The sequence below is a fragment of the Piliocolobus tephrosceles genome, chromosome 16 (assembly GCF_002776525.5).
Source record: "Piliocolobus tephrosceles isolate RC106 chromosome 16, ASM277652v3, whole genome shotgun sequence".
Lineage (NCBI taxonomy): Eukaryota > Metazoa > Chordata > Mammalia > Primates > Cercopithecidae > Piliocolobus > Piliocolobus tephrosceles.
In genome coordinates, this window is record NC_045449.1 from 18956401 (window position 1) to 18980398 (window position 23998).

Genomic DNA, 23998 nt, shown 5'->3' on the forward strand with positions numbered 1-23998 from the left:
ATGTTAGCTAGGCTGGTCTCAAACTCCTGATCTTGGGTGATCCACCCGCCTCAGCCTCATAAAATACTGGGATTGCAAGTGTGAGCCAGCATGCCTGGCCTATTTCTTCTTTTTTTTGAGACAGAGTCTTGCTCTGTCACCCAGGCTGGAGTGCAGCAGCACAATCTTGGCTCACTACAACCCCCGCCGCCTGGGCTAAAGCAATTCTTCTGCCTCAGCCTCCCGAGCAGCTGAGATTACAGGTGCCCGCCACCGCACCTGGCTAATTTTTTTGTATTTTTAGTAGAGATGGGCTTTCACCATGTTGGCCAGGCTGGTCTTGAACTCCTGACCTCAAGTAATCTGCCCACGTTGGCCTCCCAAAGTGCTGGGAGTGTAGGCGTGGGGCACTGCATGTGGCCCCATTTCTTCTTTTTTAAAGGAGGTGTTTACAGGTATATTTTTCCCTCTTACTACTGCTTTTGCTACATCCCGTAAGTTTTAGTATGTTGTGTTTTCATTTTCATTTGTCTCAAGATATTTTCTCATTTCCCTTGATGACTTCTTTGACTCAATGGTTGCTTCAGAGTTAGTATTATTTGGCTCTGTGTCCCACCCAGATCTCATCTTGAGTTGTAATCCCCATGTGTCTGGGGAGGGGCGTGGTGGGAGGTGAGTGAATCAAAGGGGCGGATTTCCTCCATGCTGTTCTCGCGATAGTGAGTTCTCACAAGATCTAATGGTTTGAAAGTGTGGTACATCTCCTTCCTGCTCTGCAATGGTAAGACATGCTTGCTTCCCCTTCGCCTTCTGCTATGATTGTAAGTTTTTGAAACCTCCCCAGCCACGGAGAACTAAATTAAACCTCTTTTCTTCATAAACTGGCCAGTCTCAGGGAGTTGTTTTGTTTTGTTTTGTTTAGGGACAGAGTCTTGCTCTGTCACCCAGGCTGGAGTGCAGTGGAGCAGTCTTGGCTCACTGCAACCTCCACTTCCTGGGTTCAAGCGATTCTCCTGCCTCAGGCTCCTGAATAGCTGGAATTACAGCTGCGTGCTGCCACGCCTGGCTGGCTAATTTTTGTATTTTTAGTAGAGACCGAGTTTCACCATGTTGGCCAGCTGGTCTTGAATTTCTATTCTCAAGCGATCAGCCTGCCCGGGCCTCCCAAAGTGCTGGGATTACAGGCATGAGCCATTGCTCCCGGCCTCAAGTAGTTCTTTATAGTGTGTGAAAACAGACTCAAACAAGAGTGTTTTGTTTAATTTCTACATATTGTGGGTTTTCCCGTTATTTCCTCTGTTACTGATTTCTAGTTTCTTTTTTTTTTTTGAACAGAATCTCAAAAGGACAGGAATAAACCACTGTGCCCAGCCCTCGATATCTACTTTTATTCCATTGTGATTGGAAAAGATAATCAATCACCATGATTACAGTCTTGTGAAATTTATGGGCCAGGCATGGTGGCTCATATCTGTAACCTTAGTGCTTTGAGAGGCTGAGGAAGGAGGACTGCGTGAGGCCAGGAGTTTGAGATTAGCCAGGGCAACATAGTGAGAACCTGTCTCTACAAAAAATTTTAAAAATTAGCTGAGTGTAGTGGTGTGCACCTTTAGTTCCAGCTTCTTGGGAGCCTGAGGTAAGAGGGATTGCTTCAGCCCAGGAGTTTGATGCTGCAATGAGCTAATTGCATCCCTGCATTGCAGCCTGAAAAACAGAGCGCGACATTGTCTCTGATTTAAAAAAAAAATCTATTAAGACTTGTTTTGTGGCCTAAGGTGTGGTCTGTTTTGGAGAATGTCTCACGTGCACGTGAGAAAAATATATGCTCTGCTCTCGGAGACTAGAGTACTTTGTGTGTGTCTGTTAGGTCCAGTTAGTTTATAGCATTGTTAAGTGCCTCCATTTCCTTATTGATGCTGTATCTGGCTATTGTATCCATTACTGAAGGTGGGATATTGAAGTCTGCAACTATTGTTGTACAAATCTCCTTGTCACTTCAGTTGTCAATGTTTGCTTCATGTATTTTTGGGGCTCTGATGTTTATAAATCTTAAATTTGCTTGGTTAATTGACCCTTCTATCATTATTTAATGTCTTTTTTTTTTTTGAGACGGAGTCTCTGTCGCCCAGGCTGGAGTGCAGTGATGTGATCTCGGCTCACTGCAACAACCTCCACCTCCCAGGTTCAAGCAAGTCTCCTGCCTCAGCCTCCGGAGTAGCTGGGACTACAGGTGCCTGCCACCACGCGCTAATTTTTGTATTTTTAGTAGAGATGGGTTTTCACCATGTTGGTCAGGCTGGTCTTGAACTCCTGACCTTGTGATCCGCCCTCCTCAGCCTCCCAAAGTGCTGGGATTACAGGCATGAGCTACAGTGCCTAGCCCTTTTTTTTTCTTTTTTTTTTTCTTTGAGACAGGGTCTGATTCTGTCACCTAGGCTGGAGCGCAGTGGTGCAATCTTGGCTCACTGCAACCTCTGCTCCTGGGCTCAAGCAATCCTCTCATGTCTGCCCCCCAAGTAGCTGGGACTACAGGTGCAAGCCACAATACCTGGCTAATTTTTGTATTTTTTCGTAGAGAGGGGTTTCACCATGTTTCCTAGGCTGATCTTGAACTCTTGAGCTCAAACGATCCACCCGCCTCCAGCCTCCAAAAGTGCTAGGATTACACGCTTAAGCCACTGTACCTGGCCTTATTTAATGTACTTTTTGTCTTTTATAACAGTTTTCAATTCAAATTCTATTTTGTCTGATAGCCAACCTTGCACTTCTCTTTTGCTTGGAATAGCTTTTTCCATCATTTTGCTTTCAATATATTTGTGTCTTTAAATTTAAAGCGAGTCTCTTTTTCTGCCTGGAATAGCTTTTTCCATCATTTTGCTTTCAATATGTTTGTGTCTTTAAATTTAAAGCGAGTCTCTTTTTCTTTTTCTTTTTTTTTTCTTTTTTTCTTGAGACGGAGTCTCACTCTTTCACCCAAGCTGGAGTGCAGTGGCACAATCTCAGCTCACTGCAACCTTGGTGTCCCAAATTCAAGCTATCCTCTCACTTCAGCTGGTTCCACAGATGTGCAGCACCATGCCTGGCTAAGTTTTTTGTATTTTTGGTTTCACTGGTCTTGAATTCCTGAGCTTAAGCGCTCCGCTTGGGATTAGAGGCGTGAGCCACCTCACATGGCCTAAAGGGAGTCTCTGTTTACAGAGAGTTTATAGTTGGATTATTTCCTTTTAATCTACTTTGCCAATTTCTGCCTAGGGAGATCTATTTACATTTAAAGTAATTACTGATAAGGAAAGATTTTTGCCATTTCACTATTTTTATGTCTTACAGCTTTTTTGTCCCACATTTATTCCATTACTGCTCTCTTGTGTTGTTTGGTTTTTTTTTTTAATAGTGATGTGTTTTGATTCCCTTCTTATTTCCTTTTGTGTATATTTTTCCTTGTGGTTACCTGGGGATTACGTATAACATCTAAAGTTACTGAATTCATATTAACTTAACTCTAGTTGCATACAAAAACTATTTCTGTATTGGTCTGTCCCCCCTTTATGTATGTTGATATCACAAATTATGTCTTTATAATAATTTTAATGCATTTGTCTTTTGAACTCTGTAGAAAGTGAAAAGTAAAATTACAAACCAAAATTACAGTACTATTAGATTTTAAATTTCTGTTGCATTTATCTTTTCCAGAGATCTTTATGTCTTCATGTGGCTTTTCTTTACTGTCTAGCTCTTTTCTTTTTTTTTTTTTTTTTTTGAGACAGAGTCTGGCTCTGTCGCCCAGGCTGGAGTGCAGTGGCCGGATCTCAGCTCACTGCAAGCTCTGCCTCCCAGGTTCACGCCATTCTCCTGCCTCAGCCTCCCAAGTAGCTGGGACTACAGGCGCCCGCCACCTTGCCCGGCTAGTTTTTTGTATTTTTTAGTAGAGACGGGGTTTCACCATGTTAGCCAGGATGGTCTCGATCTCCTGACCTTGTGATCCGCCCGTCTCGGCCTCCCAAAGTGGTGGGATTACAGGCTTGAGCCACCGCACCCGGCCTGTCTAGCTCTTTTCATTTCAACCTGAAGTACTCTCTTTAACATTTCTTATAGGGGAGGTCTTGTTACGGTAATGAATTCCCTCTGCTTTTGTTTTTCTGGAGATATTTTAATTTCTTCCTGAGTTTTGAAGGACAGTTTTGTGGAATGTAGAATTCTCAGTTTACTTTTTTTTTTCTTTCAACACTTTAGATAATATCCCACTGCCTTCTGGCCTCAAGATTTCCGATGGGAAATTGGGTGATATTCTTATTAAGAATCGCTGTACATTACAAGTTGCTTCTCTCTTGCTATTTCCAAAATTCTCTCTGTCTTTTGAAAGTTTGATTCTGTATCTCTGTGTGGGTCTCCTCAGTTTGTCTTAGAGTTTTTTTGTTTTTTTTGTTGAGACGGAGTCTCGCTCTGTCGCCCAGGCTGGAGTGCAGTGGCCGGATCTCAGCTCACTGCAAGCTCCGCCTCCCAGGTTTATGCCATTCTCCTGCCTCAGCCTCCGGAGTAGCTGGGACTACAGGGCCCGCCACCTCGCCCGGCTAGTTTTTTGTATTTTTAGTAGAGATGGGGTTTCACCGTGTTACCCAGGATGGTCTCGATCTCCTGACCTCGTGATCCACCCGTCTCGACCTCCCAAAGTGCTGGGATTACAGGCTTGAGCCACCGCGCCCGGCCTGTCTTAGAGTTTTTGGAAGTCGCTTTTTTTTTTTTTGTTTTTGGAGACGGAGTTTCTCCCTTGTTGCCTAAGCTGTAGTGCAATGGCAGGATCTTGGCTCACCGCAACCTCTGCCTCCCAGGTTCAAGTGATTCCCCTGCCTCAGCCTCCTGAGTAGCTGGGATTACAGGTATTTGCCACCATGCCCACTAATTTTGTATTTTCAGTAGAGACGGGGTTTCTCCATGTTGGTCAGGCTGGTCTCAAACTCCCGACCTCAGCTGATCCGCCCACCTCTGCCTCCCAAAGTGCTGGGATTATAGGCGTGAGCCACATGCCCGGCCCAACCTAATTCTTATCTTAGATAAAAACAGCAGTACTTGAAAATGTCAGACCAGAGAGATCATTAAGACATGTTTGGCCGGGCGCGGTGGCTCAAGCCTGTCCCAGCACTTTGGGAGGCCGAGACGGGTGGATCACGAGGTCAGGAGATCCATACCATCCTGGCTAGCATGGTGAAACCCCGTCTCTACTAAAAAATACATAAAAAACTAGCCGGGCGAGGTGGCGGGTGCCTGTAGTCCCAGCTACTTGGGAGGCTGAGGCAGGAGAATGGCGTAAACCCGGGAGGTGGAGCTTGCAGTGAGCTGAGATCCGGCCACTGCACTCCAGCCTGGGCGACAGAGCGAGACTCCGTCTCAAAAAAAAAAAAAAAAAAAAGACATGTTTAATGAAAATACTTAGCAAATTAACCCTGATCTTGTAGTTTTTAGGGAAAAAAGTGACTTTTCCTGTAGTAATAGTTGTAATACTAACAGAGATTTGTGGAAATATACTCCAGGATTTTGGTTTGCTAATGTATAGTATAATATGGAAATCCGCATTGGTATTTAAATAAGATGGACTGGAATTTGAATTCTAGTCCCTCACCTTACTAACTCTTTGACATTGGACAAGAAACATGGTCTTTGTGTGCTTTTAATTTTCTTACCCATGATAGGAGGATATATTTCCTCAGATAAGGTTTGTGAAGCACCCAGTTCATTGTCTTAGTGAATGTCGAATACTCAGTAGAGGATAGCTGTAATTGTTTCCATGTCAGGGAAAAGATGAAATGGTCTGAATAGCTATTTTCTTAATGTTTTGTAAAGTTGGAATAAAATTAAGTTCATGTAGTTGGAAATATTTATACCTGTTAGGGAGAAGTTAAGCTGAGAGTTGCTGAGAAGTTAACCATGAGAATTATTGTCAATAGTGAAACAACTATTGAATGTATTATTTTTGTAGTTTTTTTTTGAGACGGAGTCTCACTCTTGCCCAGGCTGGAGTGCAGTGGTGCGATCTCGGCTCACTGCAAGCTCCGCCTCCAGAATTCATGCCATTCTCCTGCCTCAGCCTCCGGAGCAGCTGGGACTACAGGCCCCCGCCACCTTGCCTGGCTAATTTTTTGTATTTTTAGTAGAGACGGGGTTTCACCGTGTTAGCCAGGATGGTCTCAATCTCTTGACCTTAGGTGATCTGCCCGCCTCAGCCTCCCAAACTGCTGGGCTTACAGGCGTGAGCCACCATGCCCGGCCAGTTTTTTCTCTTTTTAATGTGAAACCAGCATTAGGAGTACATCTAGGGGCGAAGGATAGTTTGTTATATAAATCAGCTGCCTCAATTTCTTCTTAGGACAATTAACAGCTGTAGTTCACATGGATTCTACACGGGCCTGGAGATCACAGTTCTCCTGTGGGGCTGTCCACTGGGGGGTGGCATATGTTAGAGAACAGGTCTGTGTAAGTAGCATCAGAGTATGTTGTGTTGGTGATAGATGTTTTGAAAATTCATAATTACTTAAAATTTGTTGATTCATTATTTTATATGATTATAAAAATAATTTTTATAGAGGATTTATAAAAAATATGCTTTTACATTTAAAGGAAATGGAGGCTATATAAAGAAGTTAAATTCTGATCTCAAAGACATTGTGTTGAATACGTTGAGAAAAATAACCTGGTTGATATTTTAGTCACTGTCTCTTTAAAGGTTACATTCTCATTTCTTGTTACAGAAGCATTTTTTAACCATCCTTTTCTTGAGCAAGTTCCAGTAAAAAAATGTGAGTACCCATTTTTTGTATTTTCACTTAAAGAATGAATGCAAGCTTTAGGAAAAATTATTTTTATTACAAAATTAATCTTTTATTGTGCCTCTTAAAATTTCATTGAATTTACTTTTTTTTTTTTTTTTTTTTTTTTTAATGGAGTCTTGCTCTATCACCCAGGCTGGAGTGCAGTGGTGCAACCTCTGCCTCCTGGTTTCAAGTGATTCTCCTGCCTCAGCCTCCAGAGTAACTGGGATTACAGGCGGGTACCACCACACCTGGCTCATTTTTGTATTTTTAGTAGAGACGAGGTTTCACCATGTTGGCCAGGCTGGTCTCAAACTCCTGACCTCAAGTGATCCTCCTGCCTCAGCCTCCCAAAGTGTTGGGATTATAGGAGTGAACCCCTGTGTCTGGCCTGATTTTCTTAGATACCTACGATTGTGTTTGTTGAATAACTGTTCTATTTTTCCTTCTGAAACAAAGTTGAAATAGTTTTAGTAATTGCTGCATTTTTAGTTTCATCAGCAGATGTGGTAATAAATAGGTGAATGCAAATTTTCGGGGAACACAAAGGTGTAGTGGTTTTGGCAGGTGTTTCTATTATACAGGTCATGTGACTGCACTACAAAATGATGTAGTTCATTTGTGTTTCTTCCTCTAGCTTGCCCAGTTCCAGTGCCCGTGTATTCTGGTTCTGTCTCTGGAAGCTCCTGTGGCAGCTCTCCATCTTGTCGTTTTGCTTCTCCACCAGTAAGTTCTGGTTTTATTAAAAATAGTTTCAGAGTTAGTGCTATTACTTCTGTTCTCAAATGGAGCATGAACATACACTGTGGATATTCTTTTTATGTGTAATGTTTACTAATGCAGTTGAGGTTTGGGAGAAAGAACATTATAGTTGGGTCAAATGGACCTGTATTTGGACCTCTGCCCATATGTTACTGTGTGAGCTCCAGAAAGAAATGTATCACCTCTCTGGGCCATTTTCCTCTGAACAGTGAGTACAGTACTATCACCTATTTATACCCTATGGTGTTTTGGTGATGATACTTACAAAGAGTACCCATTAGAGGTGGATAGGCAATAAATATTTATTTTATCTGAATGCTATAGACATGAGCTTGGATTTTTTTGTATGTGGAATTTCTACTGATAGAGGAGTCACCTCTGAGCCAGATTTCACTGACTTAAGATTCTCTTAATCATGATTTTTGGCGCTTTAAGGTGGCTTCTACTCAAACCTCTTCCTTTCGCTGAAGCTCCCAAGCCATTTTCTTCATGGCTGTGTTCCCTCCCATTTCAGTACTTCTTCCTAATCCTGAGGCCTTCTGGTCAGTCTTGTCACTTCTTCCTACTCCACTCTCCCAGGGTTTTACCTAGCTTTCCTCTTAGGTTTTTTTTTTTTCCTTTTTTTTTTTTTTTGAGATGGAGTCTCGCTCTGTCACCCAGGCTGGAGTGTAGTGGTGCCATCTTGGCTCACTGCAACCTCCGCCTCCTGGGTTTAAGTGATTCTGTAGCCTCAGCCTCCCAAGTAGCAGGGACTACGGGTGCACACCACCACACCCAGCTAATTTTTTGTATCTTTTTTTTTTTTTGAGACAGAATCTCACTGTGTTGCCCAGGCTGGAGTGCAGTGGCGCGATCTCGGCTCACTGCAGCCTCCACCTCCTGGGGTCAAGCAGTTCTCTGCCTCAGTCTCCTTAGTAGAAGGGATTACAGGCACGTGCCACCACGCCCAGCTAATTTTTGTATTTTTAGTAGAGACAGGATTTCACCATCTTGGTCAGGCTGGTATTGAACACCTGACCTTGTGATCCACCCGCCTCGGCCTCCCAAAGTACTGGGATTACAGGCGTGAGCCACCGCGCCCAGCCTTTTTTGTATCTTTAGTAGTGATGGGGTTTCACTATGTTGGCCAGGCTGGTCTCAAACTCCTGACCTCCAGTCATCTGCCCACCTTGGCCTCCCAAAGTGTGAGCCACAGCACCCGGCCCCAGACATCAATTTCTTGAATGCCTCTGGCACAAAGGTAGGGGAGCCATAAAAGTGAGGCAACTCAGAGGTTTAAGTGGATGAGACTTGCAGCCTCCATGTGCCTTACCTGTTATACTAACAAGGACACCTTTTTTTGTATATCAAGTGAGTGTAATTTACCTACCTTATAGGGTTCTTCAGGGATAAGTGAGTGCAAGCACTTACTGCATGCAGGGTCTGACACATAGTATATAATGCAGGAGGTGGCAACTGTATATAATGCAGGAGGTGGCAACTGTTAGGTAAAGCAGATGCAGATGTAGCCTGTTGCAAACAGACAAGTCTCAAAACTGGCAATAAATGTTTCTTACGCAGCCCTGCAAATTCATACCAAGTAGATAAAGCAGATTATGTTAATAAGACTTACGTTCTGGTCAAGTAAAAAAATTAAGAGCCAGGCATGCTGGCACCAATCCTAGCCCTGCTGCTTGCCCGCTCAGTGACTTTGGGCTGGTCAGTTAGAGAGGTGGGCCATGGTGTCCTCATCTGGACCATAGGCTTGATTAACCTTTGCTTGCAGGGTCCTGGTAGTACTATGTGTGGGAAGTGCCTAGCCATGGCAAATTCTCAATAAATTGTGGCCATTATTATGAACCATATATTTGACACAATGTAATATGAAAAGCAAAGCTTGTGCTAGAGAAAAGAACAACAGGGAAGAATCTAATTTTGGGAGAGCAAACATAAAGGAGCCTGTGGGATGATAGTGTGACTGAGGGATGAGAGGCCAGCAGGGAGGACGTTGAACTGGAAATTTTCTTTGACTGGAGAGAGCATTTTGAGGTTTTTGTTGGTTGAAAGAGAACAGAATAGCAGCCAGGTTAGGGCTGCCAAGGAGTAGCTGAATGTAGAACTAACTGGAGGAGTGAAGAGAGGCAGGAGAAAGAGAAGGCCTTTTTTAGGTGTTAGAAACTCTGGTGGACAAACCTATTTTTACTGAGTCAGGAAGACTGTTTGATCCCAGGAGTTCAAGACTAGCCATCTCTACTAAAAAAAAAAAAAAAAAAAAGCCAGGTGTGCCTGGGCATGAGTGTAGACTCAGCTGTAAGGGAGGCTGAAATGGGAAGATTGTTTGATCCCAGGAGTTCAAAGCCAGCCTGGGCAATATAGTAAGAACCTGCCTCTACTGAAAAAAAAAAAAAAAAAAAAATCCATCGGGGCGCAGTGACTCGAAGCCTGTAATCCTAACACTTTGGGAGGCTGAGGTGGCTGGATTAGGAGATCAGGACCATCCTGGCTAACATAGTGAAACCCCATCTCAACTAAAAACACAAAAAATTAGCCGGGCGTGGTGGCACGCACCTGTAGTCCCAGCTACTCAGGAGACTGAGGCAGGAGAATTGCTTGAACCTGGGAGGTGGAGGTTGCAGTGAGCCAAGATCGCGCCACTGCACTCCAGTCTGGGCAACAGAGCAAGACTCTGTCTCAATAAAAAAACAAACCAAACGAAAAACAGTAAAATGGCCGGGTGTGGTGGTTCATGCCTATAATCCCAGCACTTTGGGAGTCTGAGGCGGGTGGACCACTTGAGGTCAGGAGTCTGAGACCAGCCTGGCCAACATGCCAAAACCCTGTCTCGGTGTTTTTTCAAATACAAAAATTAGCCAGGCATGGCGGCATGCACCTGTAATCCCAGATACTCAGGAGGCTGAGGCAGTAGAATCACTTGAACCCAGGAGGCAGAGGCTGCAGTGAGCCGAGATCACACCACTGCACTGCAGCCTGGGTAACAGAGACTCCATCTCAAAAAATAAAAAATAAAAAAATAAGTCACTGGCATAAACATATCCTTTTTATGTCTTATTCATTAGAGTTCTTTAAACCATAAGGTTGGACTGGGCTCAGTGGCTCATGCCTGTAGTCCAGCACTTTCGGAGGCCGAGATGAGTAAATCGCTTGAGATCAGGAGTTTGGGACCTGCCTGGCCAACACGGTGAAAGTTTGTCTCTACTAAAAATACAAAAATTAGCCGGGTGTGGTAGTATGCGCCTGTAATCCCAGCTACTTGGGAGGCTGAGGTGGGAGAATCTCTTGAACCGAGGAGGTGGAGGTTGCAGTGAGCTGAGATTGTGCCACTGCAGAGTGAGACTTTGTGACTTCGTCTCAAAAAACAAAAACAAAAACAAAAACAAAAAAACACAGATAAGGTCAGCTGGGTGCGCTTGCTCACACCTGTAATCCTAGCACTTTGGAAGGCCAAGGTGGGAGGATTGCTTGAGACCAGCTTGGGCAACATGGTGAAATCCCATCTCTACAAAAAAATTAAAAATTAGCTGGGTGCTTGAGCCTCTGACTTCGAGGTTACAGTGAGCTGTGATTGCTCCACTGCACTTCAGCGTGGGTACAGAGAGACCCTGTCTCAAAAACCAACCAGCCAACCAATAAACACCATTTTAGGAAGCCTTTTTAAAAAATGGAAATATAGTAGAAAATGGGAAAAAAGGAAAGTACAAATCTTTGTATATAGTTTCCAGTTACTGGGATTGGAAAATGGGGTGGTTTTATAGACCTTATATTTAACATAACGTGTCAAAAATAAGATGATTTCATATATGCATCCCTTTCCTTCTTTCTAGGACTGGTGTAGACTCATACAGAGGCTTGCGATACACAGGCATGCGATATAGCATTGTCGTTTTTACATTCTCATGTAAATATCTAGCTGCTATTTTATTCTAGAAAAATTCTAGGCCCCCCCCAAAACAAAAAATTATAAACAATAAAATCTCCAAATCACTCTTTTAATTATGATACTGACTGGAGATTAAATGCTGTTTAGATGGTAAATCTTGAATATTTATTTATTTATTTATTTATTTATTTGAGACAGAGTCTCACTATGTCACCCAGGCTGGAGTGCAGTGGCGCGATCTCGGCTCACTGCAACCTCCGCCTCCTGGGTTCAAGCAATTCTCCTGTCTCAGTCTCCTGAGTAGCTGGGATTACAGGCATGCACCACCACTTCCAGGTAATTTTTGTATTTTTAGTAGAGATAGGGTTTCGCCATGTTGGCCATGCTGGTCTCGATCTCCTGACTTCAGGTGATCTGCCTGCCTCGGCCTCCCAGAGTGCTAGGATTCTAGGTGTGAGCCACCTCGCCCAGCCTATTTATTCATTTTATAACATTTATTGATTACTTACTTTGTGTGATGTTCTGGTTTATACTAATGTCAGGTCCCTGACATTAAGGGGGTTTTAATTTAATTGTATGGAGAAGAGGTAGGTAGCTCAATCATTGCTAGAAGCGTATGTATATGTATCTTCATTGCCTATGGTAATGTGATTGGGGAAATCAAAATTAGGCTAAAGATTTAGGAAGGCTACTCAGAAGAGGGGATTGTTTGAGCTGAGTTTTGAAGAAAGTTTGCTAGATCAATTAGTGAAAGAATGATATTGTAAGCAGAAGAATTTTCGTACATGAAGTCATAAAAGCGTGAGCCACTGAAGGAACTCTCTAGCTCTCCATGGCCACTTACATTTAAATTTGTTAAAATTAAGTGAATTTTAAAATTCACTTTCTTATTCACACCAGCCACATTTCAAGTGCTTAGTAGCCTTAGCTAGTTGGTGGCTCCCATGGTGCATAGCTCAAATATAGGCCTCTTCCATCACTGCAGAAAGGACAAAGCTGTACTCAGTAGATCAGTTTGGTGGATGTAGAGAGCATTGGTGATGGGTGAAGGGAAAAGACAGCTAGAGAGGTAGAGCCCTGGCAGTATTTGGAGGTCAAGCAAATGAATTTCAGCTGCATTCTTAAAAGTTGTGGTGAGCCAGGCGGTGGCTCACACCTGTAATCCCAGCACTTCGGGAGGCCTAGGCTGGTGGATCATGAGGTCAAGAGATTGAGACCATTCTGGCCAACATGATGAAACCCCATTTCTACTAAAAATACAAAAGTTAAGCTGGGCATGGTGGGGTGCGCCTGTAGTTCCAGCTACTTGGGAGGCTGAGGCAGGAGAATCGGTTGAACCTGGGAGGCGGAGGTTGCAGTGAGCTGAGATCACCCCACTGCACTCCAGCCTGGTGATAGAGCGAGACTCCATCTGAAAAAAAAAAAAAAAAAAAGTTGTGGTGAGCCATTGGAATGATTTTAAAGTGAAGAGTGCTATGATCCACTGTGTTTTTTAGCTAGATTCTCCCAAAAGCAGGGTGGAGGACTAGGTTGGAGTGAGAGAGGAAATACAGAGGTCTCCACTAGCGGAGAGAGAACACCTTGAGACCCTTGCACCTTTTATCATCATTATTGTCGTTTTTGTCATTACTGTTTTGAGAACAAAGCCTAAACTAAGGCGGCAATAGGAAAGGAGAAGAGTCAGGTAAGAGAAAGGCAAAGAGCGCACAGGTCTTGAAGATTGCTTGAACTTGGGACCTGAGGAAGAGTGAAACTTTGCTGGTGACAATGGCTGACTGGCAAGGTCACTCTGAGGGAACTTGGGGAGCAGTGCTTTGGAATATAAAGGTGAGAGTTAACATACAGGCATGGATGTGTTGTATAGGCAAGTGAACAAAGGGATCTAGAGCTCTTCAGAGAGAATCCTGGCTGGAGATCAAAAAGTGGGAACCATCATTCTGTGAGTGGTAGTTAAAGGTAGGAGGCACGGTGAGCATGGTCGCTCGGATAAATACAACAACTGAAGCGTGAGGAGCCCACGGTGGCTCATGGGGAACTCTGTACTCTTCTGCTCCTCCTTTTTGAGGGGCAAATGAGAAGTATGTGCTCACAAAAGAGACTCAGGAGTCCCCAAGAAGTAGGAGGAAAAACAAGACATTGCAGGGTCACTGAATGAAGGGGCAGAGTGTTGAGAAGAATGGGCCACAGTACAGATGGAGCAGAAAGTTCAAGTACCTTAAGGAGTATGGGAAATACCTGCTGGACTTGGCAATAGAAATTTTTGATAATCTTAGTAAAGGCAATTTTATTCAAGGATTGAAGACAGAGTGGGTTGTGTTGAATTAAGGAATATATAGGATGTGACAAATTTGAGTCAGTGAAGATGATAATTTCAAGGAATGTTTACAGGCTCACACCTGTAATCCCAACGTTTTGGGAGGCTGAGGCATGTGGATCATGAGGTCAGGAGTTCAAGACCAGCCTGGCCAAGATGGTGAAACCGCATCTTTACTAAAACTACAAAAATTAGCCAGGCATGGTGGCAGACGCTTGTAATCCCAGCTACTCGGGAGGCTGAGGCAGGAGAATCACTTGAACCTGGGTGGCAGAGGTTGCAGTGAGCTGAGATCACGCCACTGCACTCTAGTCTGGGTGACACACTGAGACTCTATCTCAAAAAAAAAAAAAAAAGAAGAAGAAGAAGAAGAAAAAGAAATGGAGAAGAGATGGTAATTCGAGAGGGTTGTAGGGATTTGAGATGTGAGAAAGTTAAACATGGTTATCTACAGAGGGGAAAAATGCTATAATAAAGGGAGAGTGTGAAAATGTCAGGAGCCGAGGGAAGTTGTTCTGGGTTACTGGGGACGTAGAGGAGCATGGAATGCAGGGCACAAGTGGAGAGAGAAGCTCCCATGGAAGAGAAGCATCTCTTCCACTGTTATGAGGAAGAACGACCAGGGTGATTGTAGATGCAGGTAATTTTGTAAATAGCGGGAGAAGAAACTGGGAAAGTTCCTGCCTAAACCACTGGAAATAAATTGTGGAGTTAGATAGTTAGAATCACATCTCAGCTTGACTCCTTTTTAGTTGTGTGATCTAGAGCAAATTACCTGTCTGAACTTTATTTATGTGTGAAACGGAGTTCACAATAGGTCTAAAGTTAGATAACATGGAAAGCTCTTAACAGTGCCTAGCCCATGGTTGAGGCTCAGTAGTGCTAGTTCTTTCATCTTCCTTTCCCTTCATTATTTTGAGATACAGAGTCTCTTCAAAAAGTGATAAGGAGAGATTGTGTCAAGTGCATGTCACACACATGAAAATAACTGATATCAGTGACTGATACCATGGCACAGTGACATTCAGAGGAGCAGCAGCAGTGAACCAGGTATTTAAGGCTTGGGTTTAAAGAGCATAATATAGTATTTTTCCTTTCCTTAAATAAAGGCAAAGATGAAACAAGTTAATAGGGGCTTAACACAATAAGCTATGAAGTTCATTGTTGTAGAAAACCATTGTATAGTCAAGATATTCAATGAGTTGTCAACTAGGGTCCTTGAACTAGATAAACGACAAAAGATACGTAGCTAGTTAGCTCTAAGTATTTGTTTAAATATATTTACATGGTTTTCTTCTCTTCCTATTCTATCTCCTACTAACAAATCAACTACTACCCCTGATAAAACAAAAACAAGAGGAACACACACACACCTGTAAGGTTTTCCAAGTCTATAAATATATTTCTGGTCTTAAGTGCAGGCACCCTTCCTGATTCGTCTACTTTTTTACATAATGTGGTCTCTTGCTTTCCTCCTTGTAATTTTTCTTCATTATATATTTAAAACTTTTGTGTGTGTAAGATGTCATTAATTTAAAGTCTCTGGACATTTTGTGTTTAGTCATTAAGTGTCGAGTTATTAAGTATCTGCTTTGTTAGGCCATGAGCTAGAACTGGGGGATGCTGTGATGATAAAAATTCACTTTCTCAAAAACTTAAGGAGAGGGAGGCAAGTACATGTGGATAAGTGGTATGATATATTTTTAAGTATCATTTTTGGAAGACATTTTAGAAGCCTTTATGCAAACACTTTTAAAAGAAAGGTTTTCTAAAGGAAAGCTTTTCCGGAGAGATTTTTTGAAACCTTAGATGGAATTGGACTTTGTGCCCACTTTTGTGGGAAAAAAAAAAGTTCCTTAGTCTAGGCCGGGCGTGGTGGCTCATGCCTGTAATCCCAGCACTTTGGAAGGCCGAGGCAGGTAGATCACGAGGTCAGGAGATCAAGACCATCCTGGCTAACATGGTGAAACCCCGTCTCTACTAAAAAATAGAAAAAATTAGTCGGGCGTGTTGGTGGGTCCCTGTAGTCCCAGCTACTTGGGAGACTGAGGCAGGAGAATGGCATGAACCCGGGAGGCGGAGTTTGCAGTGAGCCAAGTTCATGCCACTGGACTCCAGCCTGGGCGACAGAGCGAGACTCCATCACAAAAAAAAAAAAAAAAAAAAAAAAATTCCTCAGTCTAGTCACTATTCTGACTTGTGTTTGATTATTAGGCCAGTTTTAATTTTATGTTGTTAATTTTAGTCCCTTCCAGATATGCAGCATATTCAGGAAGAAAACTTATCTTCCCCACCATTGGGTCCTCCCAACTATCTACAAGTTTCCAAAGATTCTGCCAGTACTAGTAGCAAGAATTCTTCTTGTGACACGGATGACTTTGTTTTGGTGCCACACAACATCTCGTCAGACCACTCATGTGAGAATCTTTTCTACTTGTACACATTATATTATTTAATCTACTAAACTAGCATCTTTTTTTAACCCGTATATTACACTTTCTTGCATAGGGCACCTTTTCAAATGAGCATTTTATTTAGTTGTTTAAATTCTCAGAATTATATTCCTGCCTTTCTAAAATTTGCTCAATCATCATCTTCTATTAAACAGTAAGTTTGGATTCTGAAGGTACATGAAAACTTTATAGGAAATGATCTCAAATTCTGTTTGTATCCAAACAGAAACAGAGAAACCAGTGAATGAGTGAATGAGTACTTATTTAGTGGATGCTCATTCTAGGCACTGTGCTAGTTGTTGTGAAGACCATAATCCCTAGACTGAATGTAATTAAGTATTAGCTGGCTGCGGAAGGGAAAACATGGACCACAGCAGCAGTGCTGTGGCAATTTATAACCAGCATTATGAGAACTGAGAGTTACCTTTAAAAGTCATCTAGTACAGTGGTTTTATTTCTTTACCAAAGGTAATTAAAACTTTTAAAATCATGAAACATTTTAAACAAAATAATAGAGCATATACTCAAAGTACCCACTAGGCTGCGTTACTTTTGTGTAGGTCAGTATTTTGCCATATTTGTTTTAGATGTCTTTTTAAAATATATAAAATGCTGTAAGTCGCCTACGCAGTGGCTCATGCCTGTAATCCCACCACTTTGGGAGGTTGAGGTGGTCGGATCACGAGGTCAGGAGTTTGAGACCAGCCTGACCAACATGGTGAAACCCCATCTCTACTAAAAATACAAAAATTAGCCAGGCATGGTGGCACGCACCTGTAATCCCAGCTACTTAGGAGACTGAGGCTGGAGAATTGCTTGAACCTCCTCCAGGAGTACTGGGGTCCCCGGCAGGCCGAGGTTACAGTGAACCGAGATTGTGCCATTACACTCCAGCCTGGGTGACTAGAGAGCGACTCCATATCAAAAAACAAACAAAAACAAAACAAAAAAATGCTGTAAGTATAGCTAAAGTGCCTTTTCTCTTTCTGCTCTTGCCAGGGGTATATTCTTCCTGTAGATTTTGTATTTCCACATGTAATTGTATCCATACTTAAGATTTTTGTGTTTTTACAGTTACAGGTTGAGTCTGCCAAATTAGAAAATCTGACATGCCCCCAAATCTGAAACTTTTAGAGTGCCAGCATGATGCTCAATGGAAATGCTCACTGAAGCATTTCAGATTTTAGATTTTTTGCATTTTGTAAATATTCTAAATTCAAAATTCATTCTAATATCTGAATTGTATAATTGTATAATATAACTTAAAACACAGTTTATCCATTTCCCTACTGATTTATAGTTGCGTTATTTCTACCTTTTCACTATCCAAAATGTAATGAGCCAGGCATTGTGGTTCACAACCTGTAATCCCAGTAGTTTAGGAGGCTGAGGAGGAAGGATTGCTTGAACCCAGGAATTTGAAACCAGTCTGGGCAACATAGTGAGATTTTTTTCTCTACAGAAATAAAAATGTTAGCCAGGCGTGGTGGTGGACACCTGTAGTCAGAGCTTCTCTGGGGGCTGAAGTGGGAGGATCGCATGAACCCCCAATTTCAAGACCAGCCAGGCATCATGGCGAGACCCCACCTTTACCAAAAATAGAAAGCTGGGTGTGGTGGTGCATGCCTGTAGTCTCAGCTTGGGAGTTTGAGGCTGCAGTGAGCCATGATTGTGCCACTGCACTCCAGTCTGGGCAACAGAGCAAGACCCTGTCTCAAAAAATACATATATATTATAACAGACATTCTTGTGTACATGTCCCAGAACTACTTCTAACTGAAAACTTAGATATCTACAACTTTGTAATATATTGGTACAAACAGCTTGTACTAATTTTTTCATGCAGCCCTAGTGTTACAATGGTGTTCTATATATTCTTCTAAAGATTTTTTTTACATATAATTTTACCTATAATTCATTTTTGTAGATGAAGCAAGGTAGAGATTGGTCAGTTGTCCTATTTATTAAATATTTGTCTTTTCTCCACTGATATGCAGTGTCACGTTTGTCATGTCACATTTGTCATGTCAGCTTGAAATACAGGATGGGGTTTCTTTTTTTTGTCTATATTATAATAATTTTTAAATTTGTGTGTGTCAGTATGTGTGTGTGGTCAGGGAGGGAAGGAGGGGCAGAGAGCAGAGAGCATTTCAGTGTTCTTCAGAATCACTCTGGCTATTCTTGGCCCTTTCCTCCCACATATAGTTTAATTTCGGCTCGATAATTTTATGAAAACCATTTTGGCATTTTGATGGGAATTGCATTGACTGTATAGTATGACCTATTCAAAGACAGGTAGGTTCTTTACGATATTAAGTCACCTAATTAGGAATGTGTATTTCTCCACTTATTTAGGTTTCTTTAATGTGTTTTGATACATTTTTATACTTTTCTATATAAAGAGCATTTACATCTTTTGTTTTATTCTAGTTGTCTTTTTTCTTGTGTGTGCTGGTGTAAATGTTTCAGAACTGCTCCTGTCAAGATCTTCCTGCTGCCAAATCCTAGGGGTCAGTTCTCATTCCTCATTATCCTGATGTATCCACACTTGTTACAGTTGATCTCGCCCTTCTTTTTAATGATTAAAAATGTGCTATTGTGAAACGTATTGTACATACAAGATGTTTAAAACAGCTATACAGTTTAAAAGTAATGTATAACAAATACCTGAGTGCCCAGGTGATTTTTATCTTTTTTTGGTCTGATTTTCCATCTTTTTGTCTTATTGCTCTAATTTAATTTCATTAATGTTTCTTCTTACCCTTTTAGGGAGTTTTTATTTTATGCCCTCATGTTTTAAATTTTCAGAAGTTTTTTCTGAGTGTTGTTCTTATTTCAACATGCAGTATATTGTTGTATGCTTCTTGAGGATGGAGAATTTGAAAGTTGTTTGAGAGCTCTGTACATGAGAACGTCTCATTGACAGCAAGCCTCTTTGATGAATGATATGGCGGGGGCAATTCTTGGGACTATTTCCCTTTTGGAGGGCTATTCAGATCATCCAATGTTTTGCCTAAAGAGAACCTGTCTGGATTCGCAAAATGGGGGAAGAAGTATGGACTTCTCAATAGTCAGTGTAAAATTTCATTTAATAACTCTTTTCCACTAATCTTTTGTCAGTGTAGTACCCTTGCCTTTAATTTTTCCTGCTGTTCTGCAATCCAGAGACCCTCTGTTTTACTCTGTCCCAAGTGTGAATGTACAGTGGGAGATGGGCATTGCCTACCTGCATAAGGTTGGGGAAAGGATATAAAATTCTAACTGCTTCTTTTAAAAAGAATTCTGTATTAAAAAAATACATTGTATTATGTATGTTTAAGCTATGCAACGTGATATTATGAGATATACAAATGGCTTACAAGTTTTGGACTTTATGTGAATAGGAAAATGATTTACATTCAGTAGAAACCATCCCTCAAATTTTGAAGTTTGATAATTTTGATATTTTTCTGTATTAGCAATATGCGGTACAGAACTCTCTTGTGATGCTGGGTGGAAGCAGTGAGCTGCAGCTCCTAGTCAGCCCGCGATCACCAGAGTAAACAGCTGATGCTGGAGATACTCAACACTTTATAAAACAGGCTTTGTGTGCCCAATTGTAGGCCAGTGTAAGTATTCTGAGCGTGTTTAAGGTAGCTGGGCTTAGCCATGATGTTAGGTAGGTTAGGTGTATTAAATGCGTTTTGACTCAGGACAATTTCAACCTACAATGGGTTTATTCAAAAGTGACACCATCTTAGGTTGAGGGGCATGTGTCTATAGTAAAATGGTTACTACAGTGAAATAAATTAATGTATTCATCAACTCACATAGTTACCCACGCCCGCTCCATGAGCAGCTGTAATCTATTCACTTACCAAAAATCCTGAATACGATACACTATGATGAACTATATTCTGACTGCTTCTAAACAGACTTTCAGTCAATCCTGCTTTTAGTCCTACCTTCAGTGCCACTCTGAAAGGTATCTGGTACTGCTGATTACTCAGCATTTTGGAGTTCTGTGATATAAATTGGTTTACTTCTGGGCTTTCCAGCTGTCTAAGGTTCTATCTTCTTGGGTCAAATACTACTTGTCCATCAACTTTATACCTTCCAAATTTTGGTGGCTGTGGACTTTTCTGGTTTTTTTTTGTCCTTGTGAGTTTAGGCTCTTCTCTTTTCTGTCCTTCTCGTTGCCTCTATAGTTTCAGAATTACAATATGGTATCAAAACTCTATGAATATTACTTAAAATATTATTATTTACTGGTCCTGACTTAAAATTTTTTGTAAATGTGGTCATTGAAAGCCATTTAAGATCTTTTTGTGAATCTTTTTTGTCCTTAGGATAATCCCGTTGGGTATATGCAATCAAATTATTGAGTATCAAAGTTACTTGAGGCTGGGTTCAGTGGCTCATGTCTGTAATCTCAGCACTTTGAGAGGCCGAGGTGGGCAGATCACTTGAGGTCAGGAGTTCGAGACCAGCCTAGCCAACATGGGGAAACCCCGTCTCTACTAAAAATACAAAAATTAGCTGAGTGTGATGGCACACACCTGTAATCCCAGCTACTTAGGAGACTGAGGCAGGAGAATTGCTTGAACCTTGGAGGCAGAGGTTGCAGTGAGCCGAGATCATGCTCCTCTCTGTCTCAAAAATACATAAATTTAAAAAAAAAGTTACTTGAAATAATTTCCCTCTCGTGATTAAGCTATCAGGTTGCTACATGATTAGATTCTTTTACTTTTGATTTTTAGGGATTTTATTTTCTTTTGATTTAATTTCGTTTGAAAATTATGTATGGTTTCAAACTCAAAGCTATGAAAGAAAATACACTTAGTGAAGTCTAGCTTCTATCCCTGCCTCCTCTCCCTGTTTTCTGAATTCTCCTATAGGCAAGTATTCATTGTCTTTAAATAAAAATGGACTTCCCCTTTGCCCTGCTACTCTGTGTCCCCTTACCCTGATTTATTTTCCTTTATAATGCTTATTGCTGCCTGACATTATTGTGGTTTTTTTTTTGAGAATGGGGTCTTGCTGTGTTGCTCAGGCAGGTCTCAAACTCCTGGGCTCAAGCTATTCTCCCGCCTCTGCCTCTCTAAATGATGGGATTCCAGGCATGAGCTACCACATCTGGCCTTCCATGACATGTTGTTCAACAACCCATGCAAGACCTGACAAGAGTGTTGTGCAGGAGGATGGGGTAATCCGACATTTCATTGAACTAGACTTTGTTTTATGGTCAGTTCTTCTATTATGTTATATACATGTTCTTTGCAAGATTTTGCAATAAACTTATGTGCAAAATGGTATTAAGGGCACAACTCTCAGAACCTTTGTCATTGACACAGAAAATGGAACCTGATAAAAACAGTAGCACAGTTTTTGCATGTTTAATGGTGAAGAAATATGTAAACACTGCAATAAATATGGCATTTTATTTTGAAGAAGACCTCAAATTTGCTTATAGAAGTGGGCATCCAAAGATTTGCAGCCTATGTCTTCAGCTAGGTGTAGTTTTCTGAGGTTATCTATTATTTCTTATAGATGAAATCATAACATAAGCCAATGGTAATTTTGCATTGTGCATGAAATCCTAATAATCATGTTGGAACAAATTTGTGTTTTTTTTTTTTTTTGAGACGGAGTCTCGCTCTGTCTCCCAGGCTGGAGTGCAGTGGCCGGATCTCAGCTCACTGCAAGCTCCGCCTCCCGGGTTCCCGCCATTCTCCTGCCTCAGCCTCCCGAATAGCTGGGACTACAGGCGCCCGCCACCTCGCCCGGCTAGTTTTTTGTATTTTTTAGTAGAGACGGGGTTTCACACTGTTAGCCAGGATGGTCTCGATCTCCTGACCTCGTGATCCGCCCGTCTCGGCCTCCCAAAGTGCTGGGATTACAGGCTTGAGCCACCGTGCCCGGCCAAATTTGTGTTTTTTTAAGCAGATGGTATAACAGGAACTGATTGTACTTTTTTCTCCTTCAGATGATATGCCAATGGGGACTGCTGGCAGGCGTGCTTCAAATGAGTTCTTGGTGTGTGGAGGGTATGTATATTTACATTATCTTATTAAAATATTTTTTATATTTTATTTTTGTAAGGTTATAGAACTTAGTGTTCTTGATTTAAGGTTTATTTTGTTTTATAGTCTATTATTTCTTCTTTTTCTTTTGAGACGGAGTCTGGCTCTGTCGCCCAGACTGGAATGCAGTGGTGCGATCTCGGCTCACTGCAAGCTCCGCCTCCGGGTTCACGCTATTCTCCTGCCTCAGCCTCCCGAGTAGCTGGGACTGTAGGCAGCCTGCCACCACGCCCGGCTAATTTTTTTGTATTTTTAATAGAGACTGGGTTTCACTGTGTTAGCCAGGATGGTCTCGATCTCCTGACCTCATGATCCACCCACCTCAGCCTCCCAAAGTGTTGGGATTACAGGCGTGAGCCACCGCACCCAGCCTCATTATTTCTTTTCTTGAAATTTTATTTAGTTATTTTTTTCTTTGAGATGGAGTCTTGCTCTGTGGCCCAGGCTGGAGTGCATTGGTGGGATATTGGCTCACTACAACCTCCACCTCCTGGGTTCAAGCGATTCTCCTGTCTCAGCCTCCTGAGTAGCTGGGATTATAGGCATGTGCCAGCACGCCCTGCTAATTTTTTTTTTTTTTTTTTTTTTTTTTGAGACGGAGTCTCGTCCTGTCATCCAGGCTGGAGTGCAGTGGCGGGATCTCGGTTCACTGAAACCTCTACCTCCCGGGTTAAAGTGATTCTTCTGCTTCAGCCTCCTGAGTAGATGGAATTACAGGTATGCACCACCATGCCCGGCTAATTTTTCGTATCTTTAGTAGAGATGGGGTTTCACCATGTTGGCCAGGCTGGTCTGGAACTCCTGACCTCAGGTAATCCGCCCGCCTCCGGCCCCCAAAGTGCTGGGATTACAGGTGTGAACCACTGTGCCCGGCCTGAAATTTTAATTGTGATAAAAAACACATAAAATGTACTATTTCAGTCATTTTAACGTTTATACTTCATTAGTGTTAAATATGTTCATATTGTTATGCAACCAATTTCTAGGACTTCTTTGTTTTGCAAATCTTAAACTCTATACTCATTAAACATTACCTCCCCATTTCCCCTTCCCCTCAAGTCCCTGATAATAACCACATTCTGCTCTCTGTTTCTATGAATTTGACTACTTTAGATACCTCATATAAGTGAAACCATATAGCATTTGTCTTTTTTGTGACTTGGCTTATTTCACTTAGCATAATGACTGTAAGGTTCATCCATGTTGTGGCATGTGACAGGCCTCTTCCCTTTTTCTAGCCGAATTATATTCCATGGTGTGTATATGTTGCATTTTGTCTCTCCATTCATCCATTGATGAACGTTTGGGTTGCTTCAATCTCTTTGCTATTGTGCATGCTGTTATGAACATGAGTGTGTAAATATCTCCTTAAAATCCTGCTTTCAGTACCTTTGGATATGTACCGAGAAGTGAGATTGCTGGCTTATATGGTAATTTTGTGTTTAATTTTTTAAGGAATTGGCTAAATTTTCCCTAGCAGTTGTGCCATTTTACAATCCCACCAGCAGTGCACAGGGGTTCCCGTTTCTCCCCATTCTCACCAGCATTTGTTATTTTCTATTTTTTTTTGGTAGTAGCCATCCTAATTAATGAGCATGAGGTGATACCTCATGGTGATTTTGATTTGCACTTCTCTAATGATTAGTGATGTTGAGCATCTTTTCTTTTTTTTTTTTTTGAGACGGAGTCTTGCTCTGTCGCCCTGGCTGGAGTGCAGTGGCCGGATCTCAGCTCACTGCAAGCTCCGCCTC

General features: G+C 41.9%; 1 protein-coding gene across 4 annotated transcripts in view; it reads left to right on the forward strand.

Annotated features, from left to right (window-relative positions):
- The first annotated feature begins 6701 nt into the window (after positions 1-6701).
- The window catches only part of ULK2 (unc-51 like autophagy activating kinase 2), a 55727-nt gene continuing 38430 nt past the window's right edge, over positions 6702-23998 (forward strand). For 2 of the 4 annotated variants that reach the window (XM_026448171.1, XM_026448170.2), the window contains exons 1-4: positions 6702-6767; positions 7417-7505; positions 15978-16149; positions 22151-22211. In XM_026448171.1, coding sequence (XP_026303956.1) covers positions 15990-16149; positions 22151-22211 — 221 coding nt within the window. In that variant the 5' untranslated portion in view covers positions 6702-6767; positions 7417-7505; positions 15978-15989. Of the gene's footprint in view, positions 6768-7416; positions 7506-14658; positions 14783-15977; positions 16150-22150; positions 22212-23998 lie in introns of those variants that run through there. The other 2 variants (XM_026448172.2, XM_026448173.1) reach the window with 2 other exon arrangements.